The following is an 11998-nucleotide window of genomic DNA, read 5'->3' on the forward strand; positions in this document are numbered from 1 at the left end:
CCAGCAACACACTAGGCTTATCCATGGGTCTTCTGCAACACAGCTCCTGGTGGGGATCTCCTTTGGCTCACCAGCAATGCCTCTCAGGCTGGCATACCTATGAAATTCTGCCCTGTTTCAGACAGTTCTCTACTCGGTTTTGAGCTTGAAGTGTTAAAATATCAGAAGGGAATAAACATAGCACATAAAGCCCCAGAAAATACAAAACATGAGTTTCTTTATGCAGATCCACATAGCCATTCAGAGTTTAAAATAAATACTTTACAGATTTTTTTTTTCTACAAAATGGAATATTATAGTGTAAAATAAATAAATAACTTTTATAAATCATCCCTTTTTTTAATATTTGCTTTGGAGTGAAGTCACAGCAAGTTTTCTTGGAAGCCCAAGGTGCTGTTGTAGGAAGTTTCTCTCTCACAGGTGTAGGGCAGGCAGCTGCTCAGGTATTCAGCAGCATGCCAGGGCTGGGAGGCCCTGCTGGAGCCCACCTCCCTGCAGCTCTGTACTGCCCATGTGTCTTGGCCTTGGTACAGGCAGGAAAGACCTAATGGAAGAGAGGTGGTTAGGTTGTTTTTTGTTTTTTTCTGGTTGTTTTTTTTTCTTCTTCAAAATATGTGGACAATTTAAGTACAAGTTTAAAGATCCAGTCTGTGTGCATTACCAAATGACTCCTTCTATCTCTCTGTGCCAGGGGAGACTAAAGTTTTGCCCTCACAACCCCCCAGCTTGGATCTGGAGGCACAGTGCTTGTGGAAGAAGACACGTACTGCATTTCTTCCTACTGCTGTTTGTCTGCAAAATACCCATCAAACATAAGGGCATATCCCAGAAGTGCCTTCAGCACAAAACCAGGTTGCAATTTTCTGAAATTATGCCACCTCACTCAGTTTATCCCCATCTCAAGCTTGCCTCCTGCACTTGCTATGCCTGGACAGCCTCAGGGGACAAACAGCAGTGCCCTGGCCCCTGCTGCAACATGGCACCCTGGGCTATCTGCACAGAGGTGCACTCTTCTTTTAAGACCCCATTTTGCTTCAGACATGTCCTCAAAGCTGCTTTCTCCACTAGCTGAACTGGATGTTCTGGAAAGAGGTTATTTTTAGAGGTGCAGAAGCAGGGTGCAGTCACTGCTTGCACCATTATTTTATGTATTAATATAGTAACAGAGAAGTGCTTCCTCCCAGCATATCTTGTCATTGATAAAGTGGATGTTTTCTAGCTGTCATTGATGTCAGGCCTGGCTAAGCATCTTCAGGTTTTCCCTTCCCAGTGTGCAGATGTCTGGCTGGGTTCTGATCCCTTCATCCCTCTGCATCCCAGGTGCAGCATGCAGCCAGCCCTGGGGTAGCTGGGAAGAGCTGGGTCCCATCATTGAGCTCCACAATGGGTGGGAGTGAGTCCTGCAGCACCCTGGGCAAAGGCAGACCTACCCAGCATGGCCAGGTTGGATTTCTCTCTGGGTCAGATAGGTGCCTGAGGCAATAGTGGAGGAGGCAGGCAAGAAGGAGGAGGGAAGTCAGGGGGACCAGCACCCCCACAGCAATGACAATGGATGGTGCCACACTGCTGGATGGACCTGTGGAGAAAGCAGCAGGTACTCAGTTTGTGCATGAGGAAAACTAAATAGCCCTAAACTTCTTTCAGACATTGCTTAGCCAGTCCCCGGAGTAAGACAGGATGGGTGGGCATGCTGGGGGCACATGCCAACACACACAGAAGCAACACCACCAGCACTCCTGTGCTTTGGGTCCAATGTCTTGATCAAGTGTGTGGCACCGAGCCCCTTCAAGTTACCCAAAGCAAGCACATTGTGTTGATGCATCAAACTACGTGACAGCCAAACTCTGAGATTTCTCAGAAGAGGCGGGGAGGCTGGGGCACATCACACTGCGCAGGGGACACAGTGAGCACTAAGACACAGTATGTCATCACCCAAAGTGTTTGGAAGCTTTCCAGCACCTTCTCTCACCCTCCCTAGTCCTGGCTGCTCTTCCAGATGCCTTCCCCACAAGCTCCCCCAACTCTTAGAGGAGTTTCCTAATTTCCCCCAGGAGGCATCTCGTGGTCTCCTCCTTGCTGCAGGCCAGGGATGGGGTTGCATACTGACCTTGAGCCAGGCTGTCCCTGGGCAGGACCAGAGTCACGTTTAGAGAGGGGTGCAGGATCACACAGGCAATGGGGTGCTCCTGGAGGATTTTGGAATGGGTGTGGGTGAAATTGCTGATGACAGTCACAGTCTGGTTGCCAAGCCTGATGTGGTACTCCCTGGGTTTCTGCTGCAGGATGGTGGGAAGGCGCCAGATGATTTTTGGAGCTGGCTTCCCTGTTGCTGAGCAGCTCAACCCCACCACTTGCTCTGAGTTCTCGGTTTTGTCTGGACTGGGTATAAGCTTAGCTTCCACTTTGGGGTCTGAGATGGCTGTAAACAGAAAGTAACAAATCCCTTACTTTCTACTCACTTTGGAGCAAAGAGCATCTGTATTTTTCCTTATCTTGGAGAACAACCTTTTTATCTATGCTTGTCTCCCAATCGCTAAAACTCCAGCAGTGACAAATAAATGTGAAAGCCCTCAGGCAGCAGCCTGGGAATGCAGAGCTTGACCAAAACAAAGGACACGAGTGTAGAAGCGTCTGTGCTTCAATTCTGTTGTTAACAGCAGCAGTGCAACATACCAACAGAGAAATGGTGATTAGGGATGAGTAAAGAGCAGTACCTAATGAAACCTTAAAACCCCATCCTCCTCCATCTGAAAGGGCTGAACTGATTCAGTGAATCAAAAATTCCAATTCTTTTCCCTTAAATGTATCTGCAGAATTTACTTTATTTCTGTTTGAGATGTGCAAGCTTGTGGACCAAAGTACTAACTATTGATGCAAGATAGCAACCATAGAAATATGCTTTAGAATCATAGGCTGTTAGGAGTTCAAAGGGACCTCTGGAGATCACTGAGTCCAACTCCCCTGCCAAAGCAAAATCACCTATGTCAGCTCACACAGAAACATCTCCAGGTGGGTCTTGAAAGTTGCTAGAGAAGGAGACTTCACAATCTTTCTGGGCAGCCTCTCCAGTGCACTGTTACTCTCACAATAAGAAAGGTTTTCCCCATATTGACGTGTAACTTCTGTGGTCCACTTTATGTCCATTGTCCCTCATCCTATCACAGGGTACCACTGAAAAGAGACTGGCCCCTTCTTCTCGACACCTACCTTTCAGATATTTATAAACATAAATAAGATTCCCCTCTCAGTCTCTTGTCCTCTCTTCTCTCTTCTCTTCTCTAGACTAAATAGCCTCAGGGCTCTCAACCTTTCCTCATGTGACAGATGTTCCAGTCCCTTGGTCATCCTCATAGCCCTCAGCTAAATTCTTGCTAGCATATCTCTGTCCCTCTTGAACCAGGAAGCCCAAACTGCACACAGTACTCCCAGTGTGGCCTCCTTGGGGCAGAGAAGGGGGTGAGGAGAACCTTCCTCAACCTGCTGGATACACCCTTCAAATAGGGAATTTGTCTGTGGCTATACCACAGGATTTCATGTGTAAAGGTTTTGTGCTTGTACAACATTCTTCCTTCTGGTGTCGGGCTTGGGGGCCATTATGGTATCCCTCAAAAGCTTCAATGAAAATCATTTATTATGACCTCCTTCTCACCCTAGAAGATTTGTGTATGCTGTCACATCTAGTCTTAGTCAGCAAGAAGGATGTCATTCATTCTTACTCACTCCTATGAAGTCTGTTTGATAATTCATATTTATATCAACTATATTTTCAAGGGATACAAAAAGAGGAAGAGTGCAAGAAGTTATTTTCAACCCCAGTAGAATTCCAGGGGAGATCTGAACATATAAGGAACTATTCCCTGTGGAAAATCACCTATTTATTCCTCAGCCATAAAATGATACCATAATTTACATCAGAATGGACCCCTGGAGGTCACCTAGTGCTTGCCCCTGCTCAAAGCCAGTCTCATCATCTCTGCTCAGGCTAAGATCTATGTAGGCACATAGCTCCATTTGGGAGTGCAATGCACAGGTTTCTGTATGGCAGCTAACCAAGCCTGACTTCTACTTCAGTACTTCGGTGCATGTGCTGATGGCATGAAGGTCCAAGGCAGACACTACTTACAGCTGCCTGTTTCTGAAAAGATTGCTTTTTTAAGTGCCGTGGCAATTATAGCTTCATTCAAGACTGAATTAACATGAATGTCCTCTGAATTAAAAAGTATCTGTTACTGCATCTAGTAACAGATGTACTAGTAACACAGTAATCCATGTGTGTATTACTATTTACATAACAAAAATAAGGCTGGTCAGCAAAATATTTATGCTGAAATTTATTTTTATCCCAGTGCCAGCAAGTGTATCACTACCAGTTAAACAATAAATCTGCTTATTCTTCTTAGGAAAGAAATATTCTTTTACTTTTGAAGGTAAACAAAGATTTGTTTATGAATGAGACAGTGCATGATCTTGTGAAAGGGGTAAAAACCTTGGGCTAGATGCATAATGATGACTGTAACCTCCTGGTACAATTCCAACCTCACTAGTCTATCTGGATCCTCCAACCCAAAAGTGACAGAGGCTGAAACTCAGATTCCACAGTGCTGATGAAACCCATTAGTGTTGCTTTGAGATCAACAGGAAAAGTATGTAGGGGAATTCCAGCTGGAATTTCTCAAAATCTCCCAGATATGAAAAGACAAGTGTCACAAACAGTTTATGTTTTGATTAAGAAATAACCTCTGAACTTCTTCTTTCGCTCACGGGATGCATAAGAATAACATATCCACCCACAGCATTAACTTGCAATATTAGGTTGCAGCATCCAAAAGCAGTAAAGGATGGATGTTCTCACAAGTGATAGAAAAACTGCTCAGAATTTTGGCAGAAACAGTCGAATTCCACATCTACTCTTCTTCTGACTAAGAAGTCTTCTCCCGTCCCAGATTGGACCCCAAGGAATGACTATCATGTGAAAAAAGAAGGGGTTTTGCTGAGTTTCCTCTTAGCAAGTGTCTGTAATTGAGGCATGGTCAAAACCTGTAGGTGCTTGCTTTTGCAGTAGAGTCCTGCTACACTATTTGTCAATATGTGCCCGCTGTTGTTGTTTAATGAATAAGCTTAAATCAAAAGCTTCTTCTGCCTTTCAACAAAATTTGTTTCCAGTGGAAAAGTACCAGCAAGAGACATGCATGGGTACTTGATTTAGTAGCTTTTGCAGAGAGATAATGGAAACATTTTCAAATTGGAGCTGTGATAGTGTTACCAAGTATTTGAAAAAGGGACTTTCTAGTGAAGTGCATCAGCTTTGATTCCCTGTCTAAGTTTCCCTGTCTAAGATATAGTGATGGCATTTCTCCTCTGTGCTCAACACTTCCAGGCAGGTGTTGCCACCTACAATGAAGGCAGAAGGTCTCTGAAGATGCATGCAGCACATCCCCCTGTTTCCATACCTGATCATTTGATCCCCTTCCTGGTTCTGCCTCGCATTCCCTTTGGCACTGACAAATCATTTCCAAAGCAAAAGAGAGTGGGAAAGGGGACCGGGCTGCTCAAGAAACATGCCAAGCACACTTGAAACTCTTCTGCTCCAAAATGGGTTTTGCAACACAGCAGGAAATTTCATAGAATCATAGAATCGACTGGGTTGGAAGGGACCTCAGAGATCATCAAGTCCAACCCTTAACCCTTCTGTTTGCTTTTTTCAGGCAGGCAGGTCTGAGATTCCTCCAGCCATACCTGCTTCTTTTTTCACAGCTTGGTGTCTGGTTCTTAAGCAGTTTCACTTCCCCTCATCAGGCAGACTGTGCCGATCTTAGAACTGCCCTTCTTGTGAAGGCTGTTGTAATGGCCTGTAAACTCCCTGGCAAGTCCCCTCTGGAGGGCAAAAACATGGCACTGTTTCATTTTCAGCTGGTGACTCCAGCTTACTCACCTTGCTCTGAATCCCTGAGCCTTGGGAGATTCCTGCTGGCATCAGCCCAGGTTTTCCTCTGGGCTTTTTAAGAAAAGCCATCCTTAAGGGAGTAAGGCTGTGGCTTTTAAGTAGCAGTGCATAAATTAACTTCACTTAAACATGCCATGTGTGAACCAAAAATCTTCTATCACAGTGCCAAGCAATTAATTCATGGTGATCCTCTAGGACATGTTCAATAAAGCAGGTTTCAGGGAGGCCACCGTGCCCCCCATGAGCCAGCCCCTGGCAGTGACCTGCAAGCTGCAAGCTCACACTGGAGCAGGAGGAACAGCAAGCTCATGCCTGCCCACAGGAGAAGTGAAACCCTTCTCAGTGGTGGGTTTTCATCCAAAAAGCAAGAAGAGATGCTCATGGGTATGTGAATAGCAGAAGAAAACTGTAATTTTTTTAAGTGGAGTTCTGCTAAATAACAAATCATGATTAATGATTTTGGAAAAGGTTTCCCCTTCTTGGTTTAAAAAAAAAAACCCACAACAAAACAAAACAAGCAAAACAATAAAACCAGACCAACTTTGTGTTCAGATTGACGTGATAAATGAGAAAGGCATCCCTCTGCAAGACACTTACATATTTTTCTGTAATGTGTAAATCAGCATTTACCCTCTGAATGATTCAGGGCTGGGTGTTTTTAGGAACATTTTCCTTTATGTATCTGAAACTGAGTGAATTTCTTGTAATTTCTCTTTTTTGCTCCAAGAGATTTCCTGAGAGAGAAGAAGAACTTTTGTTCCTAGCTTGGTTTTCCATTCTATTTTCCTTCTTTTTTCCCCCTATGGCTTTCACCCTATAAGCCATGGGCATCTTTTTTTCCCCACCCAAAGACTCGTGGCATGTGTCTGTGTCTGTCAGCAGGCAGTACAAGAGACAAAAAAAACGTTCTCTAGTTATCTTAACACCAATGGCAGATGTTATCTTAACGAGATAACCAATACCTGATGTTTTCCATATGGGACCTGGTGTCTGACCAGCATCCCCACAGAAGTCAACCATAAGAAAGTTAACACTCTGGGAGTGTTTAATGTCTCAGCTTTCTCACCATCAAAAATCCAGGGCTCTTCCCCAAAAGACAAACAGCTTTTCACACTTGTTCCTTTTGAATTAATCTATTTGTCTGTATTTCAGCTTACACTTGCTAGCTCGTGATTGCTTAAAGGGTTGTCAAATTTTGCAACCTATACTTGTGATTTGTTTCAAGTCTCTTCTTGGTGCTAAACGACAATCGTGTGGCAAAGCCCACAAGCTGCATCCCTTTTTTTTTTTTTTGCATCCCTTTTCTGAGCTCAGCATAGCTACTTTTATTTTTTTATAGCTTCGAAATCAGCTTGCATATACTCTGGTCATGCATATGACTGTGCCTTTTGAATAATTTGAATTTTTTTTTTAAGATCAAAGGCAGAGTAAGGGGAAAAGTGCCTGATATCCAGTTTTAGGAGGCAAGAGCAGCAGCAAAAAGAAGCAGAGACACACAGGGTTCATGGTCGTGGCAGGCCAGCTGTCAGCACAGCACATGACCAGGGAAACTTGGAGGAAGTCATGAGTTAATGTCAGCTTTTGAATTCACAGTTGTTGACTTAAAGGGGAACAAAATTCAACAAGTGTTGACTATTGATTTGCCATCAGAGGTACAATCAGAGAGGAAGGAAGAACCAAGAAGGAAGCTGAGCCGCCTTTACCACAGCAATTTAGCAATAATAATCTAGCAATAATGTCAGGGCAGGTTTTTCCCAGGGAAAACAACTATGAGGGCTACTGTCCACAGAGGACAGACCACATGCAGTTACGATGCCTTACCGTAAACCTTGAGACACATCCTGCCAGTGACAGCCCCTGAGGGGAACGTGTTGAAGATGCACTTGTAGCATCCTTCATCTTCGAGGGTGACTTCACGAAGGGAGATGCCCGAGGTTTGTAACTCACTGTGGGCAAAGCTTACATGGCCAGCATAGTCCTTTGCTATCTTTTGACCATTCATTGCACTGTAAGTTGCTATGTTGTCTTCAGCCCCATCCACTTCCTTCTGCCAGGTTACCTGTAGCACATCTTTCATGGCCAATTGGCATGAAAAAGTAATGTTTCCTCCTGCCTGGACCGACTGGACCTTGCTGGGCATCACATGCACAGAGCCTGGAGAAGAAGAAAATGCTGCACTCAGTATTTCTTAACACTCTTCTGCAACCCATGCCCAGCAGAGACCACCCCAGCACCAGTCCTTTTTCCTGGACAGAGCAGCCCTGGAGGGTTTCTCTGCCTTTCCATCCAGGAAAAAAAAATTAAAACACAGCTCAAAAGAATTGTCCTAAAAGTTTGCTGAACCTAACATGTCTCACCAGCCTGTTCTGTTCACTGCAGAGAGAGACACCTAGAAAGGCAGGTCTGGTGTCAGAGTGCCTGATTTCTGTCTGCTAAGAGTGTTACACATGGACACCCATGGACAGGTTCCCCAAGTGTTCAGCCTTGCTGATGCCCAGACAGCCACTGGTGCATGACTGCTCTTTGATCCCTCCTGCAGTGCAGTTAGAAGCAAGTCAGTAAAGCTACTAAAAATACTACATTTACCACTCTATGTCATGCAGCCACACTTGTCAGAGATTGCTAAACGACTAGGAAATAAGAACAAAAAAAAGCAAGGTAGGGAGGACTAGGGACAAACTGCATGTCTCCTGTCTCACAGGAGAGAGGCTGTGCAGCTGAGAAGCAGATGCGACCCTGCTGAAGGCCCATGGATGGAAAACGTTCATAGCATAAATGCCATGGACTTAAGGATTTCCAGGAGGTGGGTTGGGGGAGGAATCAGGATCAGCCTCCTCTTCCAGTTCACATACATGTGCAGAAACCATGAAGGGGACAGGCAAGCAAAATGGATGCTCTGAGGTCTGACATCTCAGCTCCACCATCAATTTAGGACAATTGTTTTTAAAGTTTGTTTGTGTACATCAGCATGGGAAGTAAGGTAGCAGTAGGGACAGGTACTGCACTGAAAACATAATTCATATTACAAGAAAGGGAAATATCTTTACAGATTTTAAAGAGAAGTAAGGCTGTCAGAAGTTCCCAGGAGTACACTTGTCTAAGCTGCCTGATGTAGCTCATTCAGGTCCTGCCTCCTCCATCTCTGTGGCCATGGCCAGGCAGATCTGTACTAGAGACCAAGAAGCGAGCTGTGAAGTTGTGCCAGTTATTTTACTTTCCAAAGCTCAGACACAAACCATGACAATAGAAGTTATTTTAAAGTAAATTCAGGCTTTTTCTACATCATTTTTAGTTACAAAATCAAAAATTACATACCCACACTTCTAATTATCTGAGCAGACACTTATATGTACCACATCCATCACTACAAATAATTTTTTCCTGGCTAAAGCACATCAGTACCATACTCTGACTCAAATACCAGCCACAACAGCAGATGAAATCAAACTTCACTCATAAGGTTCATTGGGAGTACTTGAACATTTGCCTGGTTTATGATTTGGAAATTGTAAATACATTTGTACAACATTCTATGGCTTCAAAATGCATTGCTCATACCTTAAGGAAGAGTTGCTCTCTAGAGAACCAGCAGTGATATGTCTGAAACCTCATGCTGTGACCAGGCACCACCAGCCACTGAGGTCCCCAGCACTGTGACAGTAACAGGACAGACAGACAGACAGAGGAGTTACCTGCTGCAATAGTCCAGATGCTGGAGAGGAGCAGACAAGAGGCCACCATAGCTGTGCACTCAGTGACATGGGCGAGAAAATGATCCATCACACACAAACAGCTTCCTCTTTTTTATACATTTTACTCTTACTCTAGGGACATTCCCCCTCCCTGCACATACGGTAAGAGGCAGCTCGTAAAAACCTCCTGCCCCTCCGACATTCAGCTGAATAATAAAAATTTCAGGGGACATGACAACAAATGTCAGAACCAGAAGCTGAAGAATTCCCATCCAGGCTGCTAGGTGGACAAGGGTAACAGGGTTATGAGGCTGAGTTTTTCACAAGTGCCTCTTCCCATAAGGTTAGGTTTTTGCAAGTGCCTAAACACAAACCCAAAATTCCAAGCTGGATGTGCAACCAAGGGCTGCAGGGGACAGGATGAAAGGTCACCTTGACCTTGACATGAGCTCAGGGAAAGGAGCTACATTGCAATGAGTAGTACAAATGTCCCCAACCTGTAATTCAGAAGATGCAGTCAGGGGTCTGCACCCCATGTGTAAATCAGCAGAAACCCAGGAGCTGCAGCTGTAATGCAGTTCAGGTGTTACAACCTGCAAGTCAAGTGCCTGACACAGGGCCTAGGTCACCTGCTGCCCTGGGGAAGAAGCAGAGCCTTGGCCTCTCCTCTCCTCTCCTCTCCTCTCCTCCTCCTCTCCTCTCCTCTCCTCTCCTCTCCTCTCCTCTCCTCTCCTCTCCTCTCCTCTCCTCTCCTCTCCTCTCCTCTCCTCTCCTCTCCTCTCCTCTCCTCTCCTCTCCTCTCCTCTCCTCTCCTCTCCTCTCCTCTCCTCTCCTCTCCTCTCCTCTCCGTCTCCCTCTCCTCCATCTCTGCAGGTCTGTGCTCCTTCCCCAGCCCTGCCCCTCAGAAAGACAGGGCTGCAAGGACAGTCCTTCCTCTCCACCCTCACCTGAAATTATATAAAAGAAAGTATCAGCAGGTTGAGGAAAGTGATTCTCCCCCTCTACTCCCCTCATGTGAGACCCCACCTGGAGTACTGTGTCCAGTTCTGGGACCTCCAACACAAGAAGGATATGGAGGTGTTGGAGTGAGTCCCAGAGGAGGGCCACAAAGATGCTCAGAGGGCTGTAGCACCTCTCCTATAAAGACAGGCTGAGAGAATTGGGGTTGTTCAGCCTGGAAAAGAGAAGGCTCTGAGGAGACCTTATAGCATCCTTACAGAACCTGAAGGGGGCATACAGGAAAGCTGGGGAGGGACCTTTTATAAGGGCATGTAGCAACAGGACAAAGGGCAATGGCTTTAAACAGGAAGAAAGTAGATTTAGATTAGACAATAGGAAAAAAATCTTGAGAGGGTAGCAAAACAAGTTGCCCAAGAGAAGCTGTGGCTGCCCTCTCCCTGGCAGTGCTCAAGGCCAGGTTGGATGGGGCTTGGAGCAGCCTGGTCTAGTGGGAGGTGTCCCTGCCCATGGCAGGTTTTTGGTTTTTTTTTCTATCATTTTTCTATGACTCTGTGAAAATTACCTCCCACAACTGTCGAGACGTTGCTTTTGTGCATTTTTGCTTTGTCATTTTTACATTTGTGTTTCTGTTTCTCCAGAAACCAGCTATGATCACATTGCTGAAACAAAAAAAAACCTCTCAGCCCACGGACTGTTCACGAATGGGGCAGCAGGGCAACCAGCTGGTGAAGCCTCATTTGCCAGTCAATCTTGTACTGGTAAACTACAGTCCCAGGTTTCTGCCTTCTGATTAGGTGACTTACAAAGTCTTACTACTCCAAATGTCTGTGGTTGCATTAAAAATGTCCTTTTTTTTTAAACTGAATTGCTACACAGATTAACCTTGAATCATGCAAATAGCTTGGGGGAAGGCAACAGGCCCAGATCATACATGATAAAACACATTCTCACACATACACAGCTCATTCTCTCCTCCCAAGTGGTAATCAATTATCTGAAAATAAAACCAGCTCAAGTATCAGTGTTCTTCTAAAGAAACATTTTTGATGTTATTTTAAGTAGGTTCAACTATTCATTTCCATTACTCTGCCAGCAGTGATTGACTCAGACTATTGTCTTTTTCCTTTGAGGTATCACATCTTATTTTCCTTTCCTTGAGTTATCTGTAAAGCTGTGTTCTCCTACAAGATTCCTGGAAGCACATCCTGGCCTGAGCAAAATGGGAGATTATGAGATATATTTCCTGCAAGGTTTGCCAGATCATTTTACAGCTATTAAGAAATGCAAGTAACTCCAGCAGGATGTGGAACAAGGCCCTGAACTAAGTCAGAATGGAAACTGTCAGCCTTGAAATGAAGATTCACAAGCAAACATTTAATTTTTCACTCTCAGCCTCTCTGAA

General features: G+C 44.8%; 1 protein-coding gene across 1 annotated transcript; it reads right to left on the minus strand.

Moving 5' to 3' along the window:
- Positions 1-292: 292 nt before the first annotated feature.
- Positions 293-9706, minus strand: LOC103531205 (OX-2 membrane glycoprotein). Its single transcript, XM_030464170.1, has 5 exons — positions 9637-9706; positions 7766-8098; positions 2108-2419; positions 1431-1576; positions 293-544 (listed from the first exon to the last, which is right to left on the minus strand). Exons 1-5 carry the CDS (start codon positions 9683-9685, stop codon positions 440-442), a joined length of 945 nt encoding a protein of 314 aa, XP_030320030.1. The 5' UTR covers positions 9686-9706; the 3' UTR covers positions 293-439.
- Between the last annotated feature and the right edge of the window lie 2292 nt (positions 9707-11998).

Source organism: Calypte anna, chromosome 1, assembly GCF_003957555.1.
Source record: "Calypte anna isolate BGI_N300 chromosome 1, bCalAnn1_v1.p, whole genome shotgun sequence".
NCBI lineage: Eukaryota > Metazoa > Chordata > Aves > Apodiformes > Trochilidae > Calypte > Calypte anna.

Coding starts and splice junctions, on each gene's coding strand:
- LOC103531205 (XM_030464170.1), bottom strand. CDS start 9,685: ATGGTGGCCTCTTGTCTGCTCCTCTCCAGCATCTGGACTATTGCAGCA. Junction 2,420..7,765: donor GATGTGTCTCAAGGTTTACG/GTAAGGCATCGT, acceptor TTCTGTTTACAG/CCATCTCAGACCCCAAAGTG. Junction 545..1,430: donor ATCCAACCTGGCCATGCTGG/GTAGGTCTGCCT, acceptor CTCTTCCATTAG/GTCTTTCCTGCCTGTACCAA.